Source organism: Nomascus leucogenys, chromosome 4 (assembly GCF_006542625.1).
Source record: "Nomascus leucogenys isolate Asia chromosome 4, Asia_NLE_v1, whole genome shotgun sequence".
NCBI classification, from domain to species: Eukaryota; Metazoa; Chordata; class Mammalia; order Primates; family Hylobatidae; genus Nomascus; species Nomascus leucogenys.
The window spans coordinates 75936609-75959792 of NC_044384.1; the positions used below are offsets into that span (position 1 = coordinate 75936609).

The window sequence follows — 23184 nt, forward strand, 5'->3', positions numbered from 1 at the left end:
GTTACTTGGTTCTTTGAATACATTTTTATATAGCATCAGTTATTTTGCTGGTTTTTCTACTATCTGTTTTTTAACAAGGTGACATACATTTGTTTTATTACACTTTAAGTTCTGGGATACATGTGCAGAACGTGCACGTTTGTTACATAGGTATATATGTGCTATGGTGGTTTGCTGCACCCATCAAACTGTAATCTACATTAAGTATTTCTCCTAGGGCTATCCCTTCTCTAGCCCCCAAACCCCTGACAAGCCCTGGTGTGTGATATTCCCCTTCCTGTGTCCATGTGTTCTCATTGTTCAGCTCCCACTTATGAGTGAGAACATGCAGTGTTTGGTTTTCTGTTCCTGTGTTAGTTTGCTGAGAATGATGGTTTCCAGGTTCATCCATTTCCCTGCATAGGACATGAACTCATCCTCTTTTATGTCTGCATAGTATGCCATGGTGTATATGTGCCACATTTTCTTTATCCAGTCTATTATTGACGGGTATTTGTGTTGGTTTCAAGTCTTCGCTATTGTGAATAGTGCTGCAATAAACATACATGTGCATGTGTCTTTATAGTAAAATGATTTATAATCTTTTGGGTATATAATGCAGTAATAGGATTGCTGGGTCAAATGGTATTTCTGGTTCTAGATCCTTGAGGAATCGCCACACTGTCTTCCACAATGGTTGAACTAATTTACACTCCCAACAACAATGTAAAAGCATTCCTATTTCTCCACATCCTCTCCAGCATCTGTTGTTTCCTGACTTTCATGATTGCCATTCTAACTGGCGTGAGATGGTATCTCATTGTGGTTTTTTGATGTGCATTTCTCTAATGACCAGTGATGATGAGCTTTTTTTCATATGTTTATTGCCCACATAAATGTCTTCTTTTGAGAAGTGTCTGTTCATATCCTTTGCCCATTTTTGATGGGGTTGTTTGTTTATTTCCTGTAAATTTGTTTAAGTTCCTTATAGATTCTGGATGGATAGATTGCAAAAATTTTCTCCCATTTGTAGGTTGCCTGTTCACTCTGATGATAGTAGTTTCCTTTGCTGTGAAGAAGCTCTTTAGTTTAGTGAGATCCCATTTGCCAGTTTTGGCTTCTGTTGCCATTGCTTTTGATGTTTTAGTCATGAAGTCTTTGCCTGTTCCTATGTCCTGAATGGTATTGCCTAGGTTTTCTTCTTGGGTTTTTGTGGTTTTAGGTCTTATGTTTAAGTCCTTTATCCCTCTTGAGTTAATTTTTGTCTAAGGTGTAAGGAAGGGGTCCAGCTTCAGTTTTCTGCATATGGCTAGCCAGTTTTCCCAACACCATTTATTAAACAGGGAATCCTTTATCCCATTGCTTGCTTTTGCCAGGTTTGTCAAAGATCAGTTGGTTGTAGATGTGTGGCATCATTTCTGAGGCCTCTGTTTTGTTCCATTGGTCTATATATCTGATTTGGTACAAGTTATCATGCTATTTTTGTTATTGTAGCCTTGTAGTATAGCTTGAAGTCAGGTAGTATGATGCTTCCAGCTTAGTTCTTTTTGCTTAGGATTGTCTTGGCTATATGGGTTCTTTTTCAGTTCCACATGAAATTTACAGGAGATTTTTCGAATTCTGTGAAGAAAGTCAATGGTAGCTTGACCGGGATAGCATTGAATCAATAAATTACTTTGGGAAGTTTGGCCATTTTCATGATATTGATTCTTCCTATCCATGAGCATGGAATGTTTTTCCATCTGTTTGTGTCCTCTCTTATTTCCTTGAGCAGTGGTTTGTAGTTCTCCTTGAAGAGGTCCATCACATCCCTTGTAAGTTGGATTCCTAGGTATTTTATTCTTTTTGCAGCAATTGTGAATGGGAATTCACTCATGATTTGTCTCTCTGTTTGTCTGTTATTCGTGTATAGGAATGCTTGTGATTATTGCACATTGATTTTGTATCCTAAGACTTTGCCAAAGATGTTCATCAGCTTTAGGAGATTTGGGGCTGAGACAATGGGGTTTTCTAAATATACAATCATGTCATCTGCAATACAAAGAAGAAGTCAAATCCCTGGATAGATCAATAACAAGTTCTGAAATTGTGGCAATAATTAATAGCCTACCAATCAAACAAAGCCCAGGACCGGATGGAATCACAGCTGAATTCTACCAGAGGTACAAACAGGAGCTGGTATCATTCCTTCTGAAACTATTCCAAACAATAGAAAAAGAGGGACTCCTCCCTAACTCATTTTATGAGGCCAGCATCATCCTGATACCAAAACCTGGCAGAGACACAACAAAAAAAGAAAATTTCAGGCCAATATCCCTGACGAACATCGATGCAAATATCCTCAATAAAATACTGGCAAACCAAATCCAGCAGCACATCAAAAAGCTTATCCACCAGGATCAAGTTGGCTTTATCGCTGGGATGCAAGGCTAACTCAACATACCCAAGTCAATAAACATAATCCATCACATAAACAAAACGAATGACAAAAACCACATGATTATCTCAATAGAAGAAGAAAAAAAGGCATTCTATGAAATTCAACACCCTTCATGCTAAAAACTCTCAATAAACTAGGTATTGATCGAATATATCTCAAAATAATAAGAGCTATTTATGACAGACTCACAGCCAATATCATACCGAATGGGCAAAAGCTGGAAACATTCCCTTTGAAAAGTGACACAAGACAAGGATGCCCTCTCTTACCACTCCTATTCAGCACAGTATTGGAAGATCTGGCCAGGGCAATCAGGCAAGAGAAAGATAGGGTATTCAACATACTTGTATTATTTAACACCACTACGAACCTTACTAATTTTGAAAGGCTGTTTTCCCTGTATTCTGTGTTGTGGTTTCTCTTGTGATTTGTGAAGGTGCAGCTCAAGCCCATGGAGGTTAATCTGTAGTTGGCCAGGTTGAGGGTGCTGGTCAGGGGTGCTTTAAGGATGTGCTAGGCCTGGAAGGGGTGGCTCTGGGCTGGATGCCAGCAGCTGCCTACTCTTTGTATCAGAGCCTCACACAAGAACTTCAGGAAAAATGATTGAAGAACTGAAGAGAAAAGAAGGCAGTCCTAAAGGGTACTTCATGAAGCAGAGTATCGGGAACTTCTGTCACACAATTAGACTTATACATGCAGTGGCCAATAATCAAGAGAAACCAAAAGTTGAGGCAGGTCAGTCCTGAAATATTTTATTTCCAACATGGAGAAAAACATCACTTGAAGACAGCACAAAATCCTTTGAAAAGAATAAGGCCTTTCAGACAGTTTATGAGGCTATCTTATAGCAAGGCCAATGTCAGGCAGATGACAAAGTGAATTTTTGTTTTATTCTGTTTAGCAACGTGGATGGCCACCTCTCTGAACTTGGTGGATGAGTGTCTTTCCTAGTGAACTACGGTGCCAGTTCAGAGGACTGACTGCTGCAGGATTGTAGTGATTAGGCTGCCAAGGTCTGCATGAAATTTACTGAGGAGGAAGAAGAGAAAGGCTGCCTCTCCAAGACCGCTTAAAGCCTCATGAGAGGGACTTAGCTGTTTCTTCCTCTTCCTTTCAATGTGAAAATTTATATACCTGCCTATCCACTATAAAAATGCTTCAGTGCTTATAAAACACAGAGACTCTCCTTCGGCCTGCAGATATGCTTGGAACTCTACATATTATATATAATTATTGCTTTGCATAATCAGTCTTTGCATAGATATATGTACACATACATATGTACACACATATATACATGGTCTTAGAGTTTAAATTTTCACATTTATTTTCAATGATTAAATATCTTTATTTTATAATTTGCATCAAGTAATCCTAATATCTGAAATAAATTAAAGGTATGCATTTGTGCTTTTTATTTCTTACTTGCCAGGAAAATTTCTGTGAATTAGAACTTTTTCAGTGGGCTATCTTTGAAGTCTGAGTGATTGATAACTCATTCTCTGACTTATGTTTATGTTTGCTTATTCTAGTGTCATGAAGCTTCTTCTAACCTGTGCCTCTGTATGTTCTTCATTATTTAGCTTGAGATTTGATAGCCCATCAAACCAGTGTAAATATAAATGCTGACTTAACATGAGCATTAATCTATTGTCATAAATTCTTAAATAAGACTTTTTAACTCCTCCATGAAACCAAGTCTGAATGGACTAGTTTCATCCTTGTTGTTGCTGTTGTTGACTCTGTCCTACTCTAGAGGTTGTAGCCCTTCAATAATCCGAATTTCATGAGGGCATCTCTGTTCTAATTTCTCACCTTGCACACAGCTAATCATTAGTCTCTCTCTTCCTTGTATGTGATTTTATCTTAAGTTCCAGGTTGCCTCTAGGGGAACTACAGGCCTCCACACCCAAAAACACACATCTTCAAGATTGAAAGACAGTGATCCTATACAAATGTGAGATGATGATATCATTATAACCACATATTGCACCTTTTGGGTTGATGTGGTTTTAAACATGCATTGAACAGATTATCTATTAGCCTTGGATCTCCTTAGACAGACTTTTAGGTAACATTCAATTTAGAAGTCTACTGGCCATTTATTTTTCCTCTAAAAAGCCAAGAAATAAACCAGGTATGGACTGGGGAAACATAAGTGTGGCTCACTGTGGACCAGAGTGTTCAGCTGAGTGTGCAAGGGATGAGGCTCATATTTTAGGTTGAATATGGTAAAGTGGAATGTTGACTTTCTTTGTAAGAGACAAAAGTATTTAGTAGAGTTTAGCAGAAGTGCTATTTTTCTTAAAGCTTATTATAGGCTGGGCAGAGTGGCTTACGCCTGTAATTCCTAAACTTTGGGAAGCCCAGGCAGGTAGATTACTTGAGCTCAGCATTTCAAGACCAGTCTGGGCAGCATGATGAAACCCCGTCTCTACAAAAAAACACAAAAATTAGTCAGGTATGGTGGTGTACACCTGTGGTCCCAACTACTATGGCAGAGGTGAGGGGCTGAGATAGGAGGATGATTTGAGCACCAGAGATCAAGATTGCAGTAAGCTGTGATCACACCGCTGCACTCGAGTCCATCCTGGGTGATGGAGTGAGATGCTGTTTTTTGTGTGTTTGTTTGTTTTATTTTTATTTTTAAAAAGTTTAATATATGTTTAAGAAGCAGTCTAAAACTATATGCCTAACTCCTTCCAAAAAGAAAATCCAGGTCTGGTTTTAAGGATTTTTTTTCTCTAAAGTATAAATTAGATTTTTTAAAATTTACATTGATTTTTCACTATAGAGCTTCTTACTTTGGGGTATGGGCAGGCAAAATTATATTGAATTCAAAATTTCTGTTAATTGATGTAAACACACATTTTTCTTTTATTCACACTTCATAAAAATTCCCCAACACTTCTAAGAAAATATATAATTTTGGATATATTTGTATCAGACTATGCTCTATGAAAAATCATAAGGTAAATAAAATGACAACATGACAAAAATCAGTAGTGATGTTTATTTAGAAAACAATTTCTTTTGAACAGTTCTTTGGATAAAGCATCTTTCACATCTCTGTTCCTCAGACTATAGATCATGGGATTCAACATGGGGATCACAGTGGTATTAAATACAGCTACCATTTTCCCCTGCTCCAAGGACTCTTCTGATGGAGTCTAAGATACATGAAGAAAAGAGCTGAATAGAAAATAGTAACAGCTGTCAGATGGGAGCCACAGGTAGAAAAAGCTTTGCACCGGCCTTCTGTAGAGCATATCCTTAGGGTGGCAGGAAATATGTAGAGATAGGAAATGAGGATGATAAGGAGAGAATAAGTGAAGTTGAAACCAGCCACAACAAACATTGACAACTCCTTGTTGTAAGTGTCAGAACGAGCCAGCTTAATCAGTGGTGGGTCCGCACAGTAGAAGTGATTAATTGTGTTGGGGCCACAGAAGGCTAGGTTGTAGGTCCACATGGTCTCCATCAGGCCAGTGAGCGCTCCATACACATAAGGCACCGTGATGAGGAAGGAGCACACAGTCTTGGACATTTTGCTGCCATAAAGCAGAGGGTTGCAGATGGCCACGTACCGGTCAAAGGCCATCACAGCCAGGATGTAGATCTCAACATGGACCAAGGCGATAAAAAGGTAACATTGCACAAGACAGGCAGGATAGGAAATGCTTTTTCCTCTGAAAGGAAAATCTCCAGCATCTTTGGAGTCACATTGGAAGAGAAGCACAGATCCATGAAGGATAAGTGGCTCAGGAAAAAGTACATGGGCGTGTGGAGCCGGGCGTTGGCCTGGATGAGGACAGTCATGCCAAGATTCCCTGCCACCGTGACCATGTAAATGGCCAGAAACAGCGTGAAGAGGAGAATCTCTAATTCCTGGTGATTGGCCAGTCCCAGGAGAATGAACTCAGTCACCAACGTGCAGTTTCTTCTCATAATTTCCTTCAGTGGGAAATGAGAATGTTGGATTCGTAGATATTTTTTAAAGGGCAAACGTTTTTTATATTTTCTTAGAACATTGTTTTGCATTGCTCCTCTGTAGTTTTTCTGACTTTGTTTTGTGTCAGGAGACACTAGAGATAGTGATTTAACTGAAACAGCATCTAATCTTTTCGGTTTATGTCACTTAATTTCTTACTCATATTCATTTCTATTGTATCTATTTCTTTTACATTTTGCTTTTTTATCTCACATCTTTAATGCTCAGATTTTGCCACCAGTGCTAATAAACAAATGAATAATCACCACTTTTGTAAATTAATTGTTTAGATAACTTAGCAATAAGTTATCTTAACTCAACTATAAGTTGAGAACCTGGTACCTGACATTCCTTTTCTGATTATAGTTAATTCTTCCATGCCATGTCAGATAAAATCTCTTAGGTTCCTGTTATAAGGATAGGTAGTAAAAAATTAAAAATACATTTTAGCTCATTCTTTATGTGACATAAACAGAATATGCTAATTTAGACTAGCTGCTACTTTTGGGGGGAAATAAAAGATATTTATTTGAGGAGGATACCAATTGAAAATCTTACAGAAAAACTTCCAAAATGTCTACTAACATGCTTCTAGTTAATTTCATAAACTTCAGAGTAGGTAATTTTTTGGAGTGACGGACCTGAATTAGAGCATGGAAATGACTTTGTCCAACATGTCTATCTATATTTGTGCATACTGAGCATGAACAGCGAAGTGATTAGATGGCTAAGTGATCATCCAGACATCCAGACAACAGACAGATTTGGCAGAGCCTCAGCCTGCACTAGAAGCTAGTACCTTTCCCTTAACCAGGTTAAGTATTTGCTCCTCAGAGCCAGAGCTGGTATTTATGGGACAGGTCCTGAAAATAAATAAGTTAAATAAATTTTAAAAAGCAAAGCTAAAGAAAACAAAACAAAATTGACCAGAATTTCCTTTTTTTTTAATTCTCAAACTAGAGTTGCTATGGCAAAAGAGTAACTTCTGGCCAAGAGAATGTGATAAAAGAAAAGTAAGCTACTTTTATCCATCCATTGATAAAATAGATTTGCCCTTCCGTTCTTCTTTTCTGCCTCTCACTGGCTGTAATGTGGATGTAGTGCTGAGCCATCCTGAATCATATAGATGAGAGTAACTCTTTACAAAAAGCAGAGAAAGAAGAGTAAATTAGTTGGAGCTCCTAAAACCTTGGCAGAGCTGATACGACATACCAGCTCAGAATTTTACATAAATGAGAAATAAACTTCTAATTTGTTTAACTGTTATTTTGTTTTGCTCTCATCGGAATTTAATTCATTAACTAATATAAATACTCTTAAGGTCAGTGCTTAATAAGATTATTGTAAACTTGACTGCTATATAAGATGAAAACATATGAAATGATTGTTACTAGTTAGAATTAAATTAATCTGTGAGAGACTATATTCAAGGACTATGGTATGACTTATAAAATGTAAGGATAATGCTTAGGTAATCCTGATGTCAGCATCTTGAGACCTTTCAAAATCATCTTAAAACTCCTATCTATTCCACGCCATTTAGAAATCCCTAATGTTTACAAGTAAGCAAACACACAGACACAGATAATATTGCAACTCAGTGGAAGACAAGTAGAAGATAGATATTTGTTGCAAAAGAGAATAAAAATTAAAATTAAAACATTAAATCTATTATATTTCTCAAATTTTCTACCTGTTGCCTAATCATAGAGGATTTGTCACTGGTTATTTTACAGCACTTAACCCAATTCATGATACCTCCCTGGTTTCTCTTAATTCTACTCCCCTCCTATTTCTCACCTCTCCTTCCTTCTCTTCGAAAATGACCTCAAAAACTGTATTTTTCTCTAAATTTTTTTATTATACTTTAGGTTTTAGGGTACATGTGCACAATGTGCAGGTTTGTTACATATGTATCCATGTGCCATGTTGGTTTGCTGCACCCATTAACTCGACATTTAGCATTAGGTATATCTCCTAATGCTGTCCCTCCCCCCTCCCCCAACCCCACAACAGTCCCCAGAGTGTGATGTTCCCCTTCCTGTGTCCATGAGTTCTCATTGTTCAGTTCCCACCTATGAGTGAGAACATGCGGTGTTTGGTTTTTTATCCTTCTGACAGTTTACTGAGAATGATGATTTCCAGTTTCATCCATGTCCCTACAAAGGACATGAACTCATCATTTTTTATGGCTGCATAGTATTCCATGGTGTATATGTGCCACATTTTCTTAATCCAGTCTATTGTTGTTGGACATTTGGGTGGGTTCCAAGTCTTTGCTATTGTGAATAGTGCCACAATAAACATACGTGTGCATGTGTCTTTATAACAGCATGATTTATAGTCCTTTGGGTATATACCCAGTAATGGGATGGCTGGGTCAAATGGTATTTCTAGTTCTAGATCCCTGAGGAATCGCCACACTGACTTCCACAATGGTTGAACTAGTTTACAGTCCCACCAACAGTGTAAAAGTGTTCCTATTTCTCCACATCCTCTCCAGAACCTGTTGTTTCCTGACTTTTTAATGATGGCCATTCTAACTGATGTGAGATGGTATCTCACTGTGGTTTTGATTTGCATTTCTCTGATGGCCAGTGATGATGAGCATTGTTTCATATGTTTTTTGGCTGCATAAATGTCTTCTTTTGAGAAGTGTCTGTTCATGTCCTTCGCCCACTTTTTGATGGGGTTGTTTGTTTTTTTCTTATAAATTTGTTTGAGTTCATTGTAGATTCTGGATATTAGCCCTTTGTCAGATGAGTAGGTTGCAAAAATTTTCTCCCATTGTGTAGGTTGTCTGTTCACTCTGATGGTAGTTTCTTTTGCTGTGCAGAAGCTCTTTAGTTTGATTAGATCCCATTTGTCAATTTTGGCTTTTGTTGCCACTGCTTTTGGTGTTTTAGACATGAAGTCCTTGCCCACGCCTATGTCCTGAATGGTATTGCCTAGGTTTTCTTGTAGGATTTTAATGGTTTTAAGTCTAACATGTAAGTCTTTAATCCATCTTGAATTAATTTTTGTATAAGGTGTAAGGAAGGGATCCAGTTTCAGCTTTCTACATATGGCTAGCCAGTTTTCCCAGCACCATCTATTAAACAGGGAATCCTTTCCCCATTTCTTGTTTTTGTCAGGTTTGTCAAAAATCAGATAGTTGTAGATATGTGGCATTATTTCTGAGGGCTCTGTTCTGTTCCATTGATCTATGTCTCTGTTTTGGTACCAGTACCATGCTGTAGTGGTTACTGTAGCTTTGTAGTATAGTTTGAAGTCAGGTAGCGTGATGCTTCCAGCTTTGTTCTTTTGGCTTAGGATTGACTTGGCCATGCGGGCTCTTTTTTGGTTCCATATGAACTTTAAAGTAGTTTTTTCCAATTCTGTGAAGAAAGTCATTGGTAGCTTGATGAGGATGGCATTGAATCTATAAATTACCTTGGGCAGTGTGGCCATTTTCATGATATTGATTCTTCCAACCCATGAGCATGGAATGTTCTTCCATTTGTTTGTATCCTCTTTTATTTCATTGAGCAGTGGTTTGTAGTTGTCCTTGAAGAGGTCCTTCACATCCCTTGAAAGTTGAATTCCTGGGTATTTTATTCTCTTTGAAGCAATTGTGAATGGGAGTTCACTCATGATTTGGCTCTCTGTTTGTCTGTGATTGGTGTACAAGAATGCTTGTGATTTTTGTACATTGATTTTGTATCCTGAGACTTTGCTGAAGTTGTTAATCAGCCTAAGGAGATTTTGGGCTGAGACAGTGGGGTTTTCTAGATATACAATCATGTCATCTGCACAGGGACAATTTGACTTCCTCTTTTCCTAATTGAATACCCTTTATTTCCTTCTCCTGCCTGATTGCCCTGGCCAGAACTTTCAGCACTATGTTGAATAGGAGTGGTGAGAGAGGGCATCCCTGTTTTGTGCCAGTTTTCAGAGGGAATGCTTCCTGTTTTTGCCCATTCAGTATGATATTGGCTGTGGGTTTGTCATAGATAGCTCTTATTATTTTGAGATACGTCCCATCAATAACTAATTTATTGAGAATTTTTAGCATGAAGCATTATTGAATTTTGTCAAAGGCCTTTTCTGCATCTATTGAGATAATCATGTGGTTTTTGTCTTTGGTTCTGTTTATATGCTGGATTACATTTATTGATTTGTGTATGTTGAACCAGCCTTGCATCCCAGGAATGAAGCCCACTTGATCATGGTGTATAAGCTTTTTGATGTGCTGCTGGATTTGGTTTGCCAGTATTTTATTGAGGATTTCTGCATCAATGTTCATTAAGGAGGTTGATCTGAAATTCTCTTTTTTGGTTATGTCTCTGCCAGGCTTTGGTATCAGCACAATGCTGGCCTCATAAAATGTGTTAGGGGGGATTCCCTCTTTTTCTACTGATTGGAATAGTTTCAGAAGGAATGGTACCAGTTCCTCCTTGTACCTCTGGTAGAATTCGGCTGTGAACCCATCAGGTCCTGGACTCTTTTTGGTTGGTAAGCTGTTGATTATTGCCACAATTTCAGAGCCTGTTATTGGTCTATTCTGAGATTCAACTTCTTCCTTGTTTAGTCTTGGGTGTATTTGTCGAGGAATTTATCCATTTCTTCTAGATTTTCTAGTTTATTTGCATAGAGGTGTTTGTAGTATTCTCTGATGGTAGATTCTTTGATTCTTCTCTCTTTTCCTCTTTATTAGTCTTGCTAGCGGTCTATCAATTTTGTTGAGCTTTTCAAAAAACCAGCTCCTGGATTCATTAATTTTTTGAAGGGTTTTTTGTGTCTCTATTTCCTTCAGTTCTGCTCTGATTTTAGTTATTTCCAGCCTTCTGCTAGCTTTTGAATGTGTTTGCTCTTGCTTTTCTAGTTCTTTTAATTGTGATGTTAGGGTGTCAATGCTTTCTCTTGTGGGCATTTAGTGCTATAAATTTCCCTCTACACACTGCTTTGAATGTGTCCCAGAGATTCTGGTATGTTGTGTCTTTGTTCTCATTGGTTTCAAAGAACATCTTTATTTCTGCCTTCATTTCATTAAGTACCCAATAGTCATTCAGGAGCAGGTTGTTCAGTTTCCATGTAGTTGCACGGTTTTGAGTGAGTTTCCTAATCCTGAGTTCTAGTTTGACTGCACTGTGGTCTGAGAGACAGTTTGTTATAATTTCTGTTCTTTTACATTTGCTGAGGAGAGCTTTACTTCCAACTATGTGGTCAATTTTGGAATAGGTGTGGTGTGGTACTGAAAAAAATGTATATTCTGTTGATTTGGGGTGGAGAGTTCTGTAGATGTCTATTAGGTACACTTTGTGTAGAGCTGAATTCAATTCCTGGATATCCTTGTTAACTTTCTGTCTCATTGATCTATCTAATGTTGACAGTGGGGTGTTAAAATCTCCCATTATTATTGTGTGGGAGTTTAAGTCCCTTTGTAGGTCACTCAGGACTTGCTTTATGAATCTGGGTGCTCCTGTGTTGGGTGCATATATATTTAGGATAGTTAGCTCTTCTTGTTGAATTGATCCCTTTACCATTATGTAATGGCCTTCTTTGTCTCTTTTGATCTTTGTTGGTTTAAAGTCTATTTTATCAGAGACTAGGATTGCAACCCCTGCCTTTTTTTGTTTTCCATTTGCTTGATGGAGCTTCCTCCATCCCTTTATTTTGAGTCTATGTGTGTCTCTGCACGTGAGATGGGTTTCCTGAATACAGCACACTGATGGGTCTTGACTCCTTATCCAGTTTGCCAGTCTGTGTCTTTTAATTGGAGCATTTAGCCCATTTACATTGAAAGTTAATATTGTTATGTGTGAATCTGATCCTGTCATTATGATGTTAGTTGGTTATTTTGCTCATTAGTTGATGCAGTTTCTTTCTAGCCTCGATGGTCTTTACAATTTGGCATGCTTTTGCAGGGGCTGGTACCGGTTGTTCCTTTCCATGTTTAGTGCTTCCTTCAGGAGCTCTTTTAGGGCAGGCCTGGTGGTGACGAAATCACTCAGCGTTTGCTTGTCTGTAAAGTATTTTATTTCTCCTTCACTTATGAAGCTTAGTTTGGCTGGATATGAAAATCTGGTTGAAAATTCTTTTCTTTAAGAATGTTGAATATCATCCTCACTCTCCTCTGGCTTGTAGAGTTTCTGCTGAGAGATCAGCTGTTAGTCTGATGGGCTTTCCTTTGTGGGTAACCCGACCTTTCTCTCTGGCTGCCCTTAACATTTTTTCCTTCATTTCAACTTTGGTGAATCTGACAATTATGTGTCTTGGAGTTGCTCTTCTCGAGGAGTATCTTTGTGGCATTCTCTGTATTTCCTGAATCTGAATGTTGGCCTGCCTTGCTAGATTGGGGAAGTTCTCCTGGATAATATCTTGCAGAGTGTTTTCCAACTTGGTTCCATTCTCCCCGTCATTTTCAGGTAAACCAATCAGACGTAGGTTTGGTCTTTTCACATAGTCCCAAATTTCTTGGAGGCTTTGTTCATTTCTTTTTATTCTTTTTTCTCTAAACTTCCCTTCTCACTTCATTTCATTCATTTCATCTTCCATCACTGATACCCTTTCTTCCAGTTGATCACATCGGCTACCGAGGCTTCTGCAATCTTCCCGTAGTTCTTGATACTTGGCTTTCGGCTCCATCAGCTCCTTTAAGCCCTTCTCTCCATTGGTTATTCTAGTTATCCATTCATCTAATTTTTTTTCAAAGTTTTTAACTTCTTTGCTATTGTTTTGAATTTCCTCCCATAGCTCGGAGTAGTTTGATCATCTGAAGCCTTCTTCTCTCAACTCGTCAAAGTCTTTCTCCATCCAGCTTTGTTCCATTGCTGGTGAGGAACTGTGTTCCTTTGGAGGAGGAGAGGTGCTTTGCTTTTTAGAGTTTCCAGTTTTTCTGCCCTGTTTTTTGACCATCTTTGTGGTTTTATCTACTTTTGGTCTTTGATGATGGTGATGTACAGATGAGTTTTTGGTGGGGATGTCCTTTCTGTTTGTTAGTTTTCCTTCTACCAGACAGGACCGTCAGCTGCAGGTCTGTTGGAGTTTGCTAGAGGTCCACTCCAGACCCTGTTTGCCTGGGTGTCAGCAGAGGTGGCTGCAGAACAGCGGATTTTCGTGAGACCACAAATTCAGCTGTCTGATAGTTCCTCTGGAAGTTTTGTCTCAGAGAAGTACCGGGTTGAATGAGGTGTCAGTCTGTCCCTACTGGGGGGGTGCCTCCCAGTTTGGCTGCTTGGGGGTGAGGGACCCACTTTAGGAGGCAGTCTGTCCGTTCTCAAATCTCTAGCTGCGTGCCGGGGGAACCACTACTCTCTTCAAAGCTGTCAGTCAGACAGGGACATTTAAGTCTGCAGAGGTTCCTGCTGAATTTTTGTTTGTCTGTGCCCTGCCCCCAGAGGTGGAGCCTACAGGGGCAGGCAGGCCTCCTTGAGCTGTGGTGGGCTCCACCCAGTTCGAGCTTCCTGGCTGCTTTGTTTACCTAAGCAAGCCTGGGCAATGGCGGGCACCCCTTCCCCAGCCTCCCTGCCACCTTGCAGTTTGATCTCAGACTGCTGTGCTAGCAATCAGCGAGACTGCGTGGGCATAGGACCCTCCAAGCCAGGTGTGGGACACAATCTCCTAGTGTGCTGTTTTCCAGGCCCATTGGAAAAGCGCAGTATTGGGGTGTGACTGACCCGATTTTCCAGGTTGCGTCTGTTACCCCTTTCTTTGACTAGGAAAGGGAACTCCCTGACCCCTTGCACTTCCCAAGTGAGGCAATGCCTCGCCCTGCTTCGGCTCGCACACAGTGCACTTCACCGACTGTCCTGCACCCACTGTTTGGCACTCCCTAGTGAGATGAAACTGGTACCTCAAACAGAAATGCAGAAGTCATCCATCTTCTGTGTCACTCAGGCTGGGAGCTGTAGACCGGAGCTGTTCCTATTCGGCCATCTTGGCTCCACCCTTCCACAATTTCGATTTTTTTGACCACAGGAATGAATATAGTGTGAAATTAAGTAAAATTTCTAATTAAAAAGTAGATTACGGACACAATGTAGAAAATGCCTACTTCTACTTACAAAATTCAGCAAGGTATCCCATAGATGAGGATGTAGGAGCCATGGTGCCTTGATCAGATGAGAAAAAGAGAACAAAGCATCCTGCACATGTGAAAGTAGAAGTACATGGTTGTTAATTGTTGTAATTACATCTCTCTCAGTATAAGTTTATGTTGGATGAGTGGGAAAATCTTCCTTATGCCTCTGAAATTACACTGTCATTAAGCCTGAAACTTAAGATAATTTGATACTTAATGAAACAGTCTAACTTCTAACAGCAGATGGGTGAATAAATATGTCAAATTTTTAAGTGGAATCTTAATAATGCCAAAAAAAATCAAACTAATGATATACAACCTGATGATACATTAAATATTTTCCCCCTAAAATGAGGAGCAAGGCCGGGTACGGTGGCTCATGCCTATAATCCCAGAACTTTGGGAGGTTGAGGCAGGTGGATCATGAGGTCAGGAGTTTGAGACCAGCCTGACCAACATGGCAAAAACCCATCTCTATTAAAAGTACAAAAATTAGTCAGGCATGGTGGTGGGTGCCTGTAATCCCAGCTACTCGGGAGGCTGAAGAAAGAGAATCACTTGAACCTGGGAGGCAGAGGTTACAGTGAGCCAAGATTGTGCCATTGCACTCCAGCCTGGGCGACAAGAGCGAGACTCTGTCTCAAAACAAACAAACAAACAAAACACAAATGAAATGAGGAACAAGGCCTTGATATTTGTTTTCACTACCTCTATTTGACACTGTAATATCAGTCTAAGCCAATGCAATGATGAAGGAAAAATAAATAAAACTCATAAACATTGGAAAGGAATAAAATCTGTTAATTTGCAGATGAAATGAAGTAAATTTTAGAGAATTTATAGAAGAAACAAACAAAAATTCTACTCTAATTAAGACAAATGAGCAGCGTTGCTGAATGTAAGGGTCATAATTAAGCTCAATTTTTATGTATCCTAGTAACAAATGGATATGAAATATACAATGAGACATATGGTTTCTCTTGGCCTTAGAGTTCAGCATTTTGGTTGATTACCGAGATTCAGCTGTACTCTTGTCTTTAGAAGCTGTGAAATATAACCATATATTTGTCATAAGTTCCCGTTGTTGACCTAGATAGCTTGGGGCTCCTTTTTCCTTGTAAAACTAACAACAAACCCAAACAACAACAGGAGCAAAATGCAGAAGCCTTATAAATACAGTTATTTAATGTACAACTTAATATATACATAAAATATTTCATCCTTTTATTTTCTAATGGTGTAATGGCAGAATTTGCCTTCCAATAAAGATATTTAGAAAATATTTAGTATTTTGAGGCAATAAGTAGAAATTTTGGAGGGTAGAAGAATCTTGACCAGGCACAGTAACTTATGCCTATAATCCCAGCACTTTGGGAGGTGGAGGCAGGAAAGCCACTTGAGCCCAGGAGTTTAAGACCTGCCTGGGTAATATAGACAGATGTCAGATCTACAAAAAAATTTAAAAATTAGCCAAGTGTGGTAGCACACACCTGTGGTCCCAGCTACTGGGGAGGTTCAGGTGGGAGGGTCACTTGAGCCTGGGAGTTGGAGGGAGCTATTAATATGATCATGCCACTGTTCTCCAACCTGGGCAACAGAGTGAAACTCTATCTTAATATATATATATATATATATATATATATATATATATATATATATATATTTTACTTGTTCCTTAAATAATTCATTTTAGCATAATGTCTAAAGAGGAATTCTTCTACTTTCTAAAGTTTCTTGAAGATGCCAGAGCAATGTATTCTCTTCCCGTAGAAGAAATCCTTACTTCCTTAGGCACATATAAACAGGCCGGTGTTAAGGAAAAGAAAAAATTAACATTACTTACCTAAACATAACTAGAAATAGAAGGAATATTCAAAGCAACGTGGATACTCTATCGTATGACCTATTGTTTACTCGGTTCTTTCATTTCCCATTTTAATTTTAGTCCTTATTCTCAGATCAACCTGCTTAAATTTTTCAAAATCAGGTGAAACAGAAAGTGATCTCCATAGACTGGAGGCTCAGAATGAGAAGGTGGGTTTATGTAACTCAGAGAGCTGGATCCATAAACTCAAGTTTAAGAAAAGTACAATCATTCTGTTCCCCTCTTTTTCCATTGCCACTCTTCACTATGTAAGAGCACTCGTAAAAACCAGAAGCTACCACCATGGCCCCTAGTTTCTGGTCTACCACAGCAAGTCAGGAAAGGAGTACAGAAGAATGGATTTCTTAGAGTGCAGAAGAATGGGTTTCTTAAAGACATCTGTGCTGAAACAGCAGGCGAGAATAAGAATGGAATACATTTAAGAAATTGGGCTGAGAGCACATTTATTTTGTTTGCCATTGTAAACAAAAAGAGCACAACAGTGTTCCAGTGCATATCACGTTTCACCCACAGCAGTGCTCCTCAAAATTCAGTGTGCTTATAAATCACCTAGGAGTTTGGATAAAACACATATTTAAATATAGCGCACCTGAGGTGCAGACTTTGTATGTGTAACAACCTCCAAGGAAGAGCTCATGCTGCTGATTCATGGAATATATGTGGAGGAGCAAAGCCTAGAAAAATCTCATTTTTACCCAGCATGAGCTTTTTAGCTGAGACTCACAGATAGACTCACAGAGAATATTAAAACTCACCATCAGAATGCTAGGACATATGAGCCAAAGATTTCAAGTTAATGTTTATTAGGAAACAAAGTTATCACCACGGTCATGACCATATTTCTTCTCAGGACATTCTTCAAGGCCTGTTTCACATCTTTATTCCTCAGACTGTAGATCAATGGATTAAGTACTGGACTCACAAAGGTGTAAAAGACAGCTATTTTTTTAGATTCCTCAACAGTCTTATCTGTTGGTGGTCTTATATACATGCAAAAGAGAGTCCCATAAAACAGGGTGACAGCCATCATATGGGAACCACAGGTGGAGAATGCCTTGTGCCTTCCCTCTGCTGATTTGATCCGGAGGATGGCAGCAAGAATGAAGGCATAGGACACCAAGATGATGGTGAGGGAGCTGGAGAGGTTGAAGCCAGCAGATATGAACATGGCATGCTCTTTGACATAAGTATCAGAACAAGAAAGCTTAATGAGCGGCGGGTCAGCACAGTAGAAGTGGTTGATGACATTGGATCTACAGAAGGTCAGGTGGAAGGTCAGGATGGCCTGGAAGAGTCCATCTGAGAAGCCATAGACATAGGGAAATGTGGCCAAGCAGATGCAAACTCTCCTGGACATTTTCACACTGTAGTGCAGAGGGTCACATATGGCCACATAGCGGTCATAGGCCATTGCTGCCAGCAGGTAAAACTCAGTGAGTAGAAGGGCAATGAAAATGTAGCACTGTGTAAAGCAACCTGCAAAGGAAATGGTCTTCTCAGATATGATATTAGTCAACATTTGCGTGGTTGCATTTGATGTATAGCATAAATCCACAAATGCTAAGTTAGTGAGGAAGAAGTACATGGGCGTGTGAAGGCGAGAGTCCAGTCTGATTAACATTATCATGCCCAGGTTGCCTAGCAGGGTGACGAGGTAAACAACCAGAAACAGCACAAAAAGCAGAGGCTGGAGTTCCGGGCAATCTGTGAGCCCAAGTAAAATGAATTCTGTGATTGCACTGCCATTTGTGTTGGACATTTCCTGACAGTTTGCACTTCAAGCTAAGGAAATAAAGCCAATATAAACAAATGCACATACCATGTTAATGTTCATTTGAATTAGTTTTTCTCCACATCTTCATATATCATCGAAAGTTATCTATTTCTGGGTACTACCATAAACTTTTATTTTGGTAATTATGGTAGACTTACTATAATTTTGTAAGTCTACAATGTCATTATATCATTTGCCTAGGCATTACATTACTAATATATTCTTTCTCTACACCTACAGATATATCTGTACCTACACCTGTATATATCTATCTATCCATCATCTATCTATCTATCTATCTATCATCTATCTATCTATCTATCATCTATATAACTGAGCTACGTCTCTTCTATCTTCCTGTACTTTTTTAAACCTATTTCTATTCATGCTACATGACCCACTTAAAGGCCACTTCTTTGTGAAGCATTTCTCATCCATTTCTCCTAATATGTGTCACTGAATTATCTCTTCTTTATTTCCAGAGTATTCTATAATTCTCTAATTTATTATTTAGTCCCCACTATATCATTATAAAGTACATAATTTCTCATCATGTAATGGTGTTGAGAGCAGGGACAAAGTGAAGTTCATTTTTTAATTATACTGCTCAACACATATTTTTATACTAAATTTTCTTAAAATGCAAAAAGGAGAGCACGTAAGAATGAATGACTTGCAATTTTTACTGACAGATTTATCTCCATGTAGCCTTGCGTGATGTCATGTTCTCAGGAGAATTAACTGATTATTGAAACAGTGTAGAAGCAATTCTTGGGAAGCTTGTTAATCAGCCCATATCACAGGTTTTTGCAGAAATTCTAATGTGGGATACTGGAATCTTCATCGTTAACGATTATGTGTAGGATTCTAATGCAAGTGTTCCCAGATCACAGCTCAAAATATACAGTCAGAATGGCTCAATAAACATATGCCAAATAAATGAACAAAGAACTGTGAAATAAAATAAATTGTCATATAGTATCTTGAGGATGTTTAGAGCAATGACTTAATGTGTTTAGAAAGAAAATAAATTAATATTTTCAGAGTTAGTATTTAATCTTTTAAACACAACTTCTATCTAACAAGGGGTATTACAAATCCCTTTGGCTTTTTACCTCTCTTCACATCAGAATCTTTGCTAATTCACATTTTCCTTTCTCTCAATAAGTTTTTAATTTTTGCCCATTCTTTCATACTTGAAATTTTTATTACAGGCTTCCCTATTCTTCTCTTATCTCAAAATGAATCACCTCATTTATTTTATTGTAAGTTTTAGAATGCCTATAATCAAAACTCTGTCCTGCTGTTACTATTGAGAAAAGCAATGTACAAAAAGGTTAAATAATTGAACCAAGGTCACACTACTAGTGTATACAACCTGAGAATCTGAGATAAGAACTGAAAATTATATATTTTAAAAACTTCATTTATTAGCTGCTGCTGCAATACATATCACCTTTCTAAAGCTAAACTATTTCATAAAATTGCATGTATAGACCTGGAATGCCTTGAGATATATGATGATAAGGAACTGCTGGGGACACAGATAGTCATGGCATTCTCACAGTGCACCATGATAAACAGGATTGTGACACATTCTCCTTACACTTAGGCATGTTCTACTATGTGACTGACTTGTGCCCTTGAGTACCTGTATGTGATGTTTCTAAGAAATATCATGTAGAAGCTATGACATATCTTGATGTTAGGAGCTGGTTAGGAGCCCTGGATTACAGAGTTATTTCAGTAATTTAAAAGCTTTGCAACCGAATGAATCACTGTATTTTCCCATGTGTAAATGGAAATAATAATATTTATCTTTCCTCTTCTCATGTCATTTTGGACATCAAACTAGATATTCGTGAAACAAGTATTTACTGATACTCAACATTTTGTGTGATTGGGCACTATAGATGCAGAAGTGAATAAACCTTTCAAAAATTTCTGCTTTTTTTGGTTTTCCCATTCTAGTGGACAGAGAGAGCTATTATTTCAAGTAAATAAATAATATTCAAATAGCTGTTGTGGAGGAAAATAAAGGAAATATAATTTGGGGGAAAAGAAGGTCAAGGAAGACCTCATTAAAAAAGTAATGTTTGGCCAGACACGATGGCTCATTTCTGTAATCCCAGCACTTTGGGAGGCTGAGGCGGGTGGGTCACCTGAGGTCAGAAGTTCAAGACCAGCCTGGCCAACACGGTGAAACCCCATCTCTACTAAAAATACAAAAATCAGCCAGGTGTGGTGGCACGTGCCTGTAATCTCAGCTACTTTGGTGGCTGAGGCAGGAGAATCGCTCAAGCCCAGGATGGAGAGGTTGCAGTGAGCGGAGATCAGCCACTGAACTCCAGCCTGGCAACAGAGTAAGATTCCAACAACAACAACAACAAAAAAAAGTAAAGTTTATGGCAACGACTGTAGCAATAAAACTTCTAAGAAGGATATCATAAGAAGTGTAAACCAAAAACAAAATTCTAAGGTCCCCCCAACCATCTAAAGGTACTTCCTCCTCAGCCAGGGCTTGTAAAATTTAACCTGAAAGACTAGTTCAGGCCATGAAGGGAAATGGGGGTTGGACATGCCTCATTATTCCTCTCCAGCATTAACATTAACATAACACAGACTTTAAGTCTGAAAAGAAACATTTTACAGCCTCATCTCTCTGAAGCCTGCTAGCTAAAAGCTTCAACGGCATGATAAAACTTTGATCCCCACAACCTTTTATCAAAAAAAACCCAAGCATTCTTTTCTATTGATCTCAGGTCTTTAGACAAACCAATTGTCAACCAGAAAATGTTTAAATTTACCTACAGCCTGGAAACGCCACGCCACCCTGCCCCAACCCGGGCTTTGAGTTGTCCTGCACCAAAACGAGGTAAATCTTACATGTATTGATTGATAGATTATGTCTCTCTAAAATGTATTAAAGCAAGCTGTACAATGACCACCTTCGACACATGCCCTCAGGACCTCCTGAGGCTGTGGCACAGGTGTGTCCTCAACCTTGGCAAAATAAACTTTCTAAACTAACTGAGCCTGTCTCAGATTTCCTGGGTCTACAGAAGGATAATGAGCAAATACAAGGATACCAGATGTAATGGTTCTTTGGAAACGATCACTGAGTGAAATATGTATATGTGCACACACAAACACACACACACACTTAATGCAAAGTGCAGAAAATCCAGCTAAGCTCCCTAAACCACAGACACTTCACTTTACTCTTATTCACTTCAAATCTTTCTCAAGTTAAGTGTTACTCACTTCAAATTCCTATCAAGAGTATCAATGGCCTTCACCAGAGTACAGTTTCAGCGGTTACAACAAAGAAAAATGAGGGAAAATATACCAGGATGTGGGAATCTCAGATTTAAAAAGACACAGTAGGAAATTGGACTAGAGGAGTTCATTTGCAGAATAACTTATTTGTTGCATATGGCTTAATAACTGCCTCTGAGATCTGAAACAGTTTTGACTGAGAAGCTCATTGGCTTTTATGGGATCCAGAAATACACAATTGCAGTAGAGAAGAAGGGCTTATAAGTGGAGAGAGGTAAAAAGACTATAGCTAAGATGTGTGTACAAAGAAGGAAAACCACAGTAGGTCTAACTCCTGTGTGAGGACAGAATAAAAGGTGAACACCTCTTGAATAAGGAACACCTGGGCTTGCTAGGTCAGTATGTTGGGAAGGTTCTGCATGATAGAGGAAGAACAAGCAGAGGAGTAGGTCAAGGACAGGAAAAAGTTACAAGTTGTAAAACGTAGAACTGGGACCTCAGCTACATAGTATACTGAATCCAATATTGATACAGGAGCAGGGTAGGGAAGTGATGTGTAGAGAAGGGTGGGGTCCCTGGTGAGGCCTCCACCCACAGACATTTGTCGAAGGACCTAAGTGAGAACAGGCACTCCTGTTTTTGCACCCAAATGTTGCATTTTCCAAGACCACTCTGGCCCGCCATGGCCCCCATCCTGTGCCCATGAAAACCCGAGGCCTTTGTGGGCATGGACACAAGTGGCTGGATGTTGGCAGGAGCAGAGGAGCACAACAGCTTACACCAGCAGATGCCAGCAGACCAGTGATGGTGAAACGATGCAGACACCAAGGGGAGTTCGGCTGGGGGCGGTCAGAGCATCATCGGCAAATGAGCTGCCCGACTCCAGGGGAAGACCAGTTTCCCGCTCCATCCCCTTTCTGGCTCCCCATCCATCTCACTGAGAGCCACCTCCACCACTCAATAAAACCTTGCACTCATCCTCCAAGTCCACATGTGATCCAATTTTTCTAATACACTGGGCAAGAACTTGGAATACAGGAAGTCTGCTGCCCTTGTGGTAATGCAGAGGGTCTAACTGAGCTGATTAATGCAAGCTGCCTGCAGACAGCAAAGCTGAAAGATCACACTGTAACACACACCCACTGGGGCTTCAGGAGCTGTAAACACTTAACCCTAGACACTGCTGTGGGGTTGGAGCCCAGAAACACTCCCATGACCTCTACACCTGCCTGTCTGCATTCCACCCCTAGGGATTTGAGCAGTGGGGCACCAAAGAAGCAAGCCACACTCCTGTCACTTGCCCTGGGAGGAGGATAAGGAAACTCTCCTGTTTCATTGTGAAATAAAAGTGTAAGAATCCTTGTACAAAAAAATTATTTAAAATTTCAGGACCATGAGAACAAAGCATTAAACCAAGCTTGGGGTGTTCTTCTAAGCACAAGGCCTTGTGAATAGACTGCATGACCATGACCCAACCATACCTGGAACACACAAGCCATAAAAACTGACACTGAAAATACGGAATGAGAAGGAAAGTCCCCAACTCTAAACAATTAAAAAATAGAAGATGCCCCAAAGGAAGGCTTTTATTCCAGGTGAGAATGCACTAGGTTGTAATCAATTTTAAGAAGCTAATTGTCTAGATCAGTTTTGTAGGCTATTCAATCACAAGCGAATAAGAAAAGACTTTTTCAGAAAAAGAAAAGAAACCAGTCAAGAAAACTACTTAGGAAGAATTCATTGTAAGAAAGACTCTTAAGCTTCTTAGTTTGTT

General features: G+C 39.2%; 1 protein-coding gene and 1 pseudogene across 1 annotated transcript; both read right to left on the reverse strand.

Moving 5' to 3' along the window:
• Positions 1-5418: 5418 nt before the first annotated feature.
• On the reverse strand, positions 5419-6370 carry LOC100606720 (annotated as a pseudogene).
• A 10757-nt stretch (positions 6371-17127) lies between these two features.
• On the reverse strand, positions 17128-18134 carry LOC100603596 (olfactory receptor 5M11). The gene has a single exon (XM_003275290.2). The coding sequence runs from the start codon at positions 18114-18116 to the stop codon at positions 17151-17153; it is 966 nt and encodes a 321-aa protein (XP_003275338.1). The 5' UTR covers positions 18117-18134; the 3' UTR covers positions 17128-17150.
• Between the last annotated feature and the right edge of the window lie 5050 nt (positions 18135-23184).

Excerpts from the sequence above, each read along its gene's own strand:
- LOC100603596 (XM_003275290.2), bottom strand. The coding sequence starts at position 18,116 with ATGTCCAACACAAATGGCAGTGCAATCACAGAATTCATTTTACTTGGG.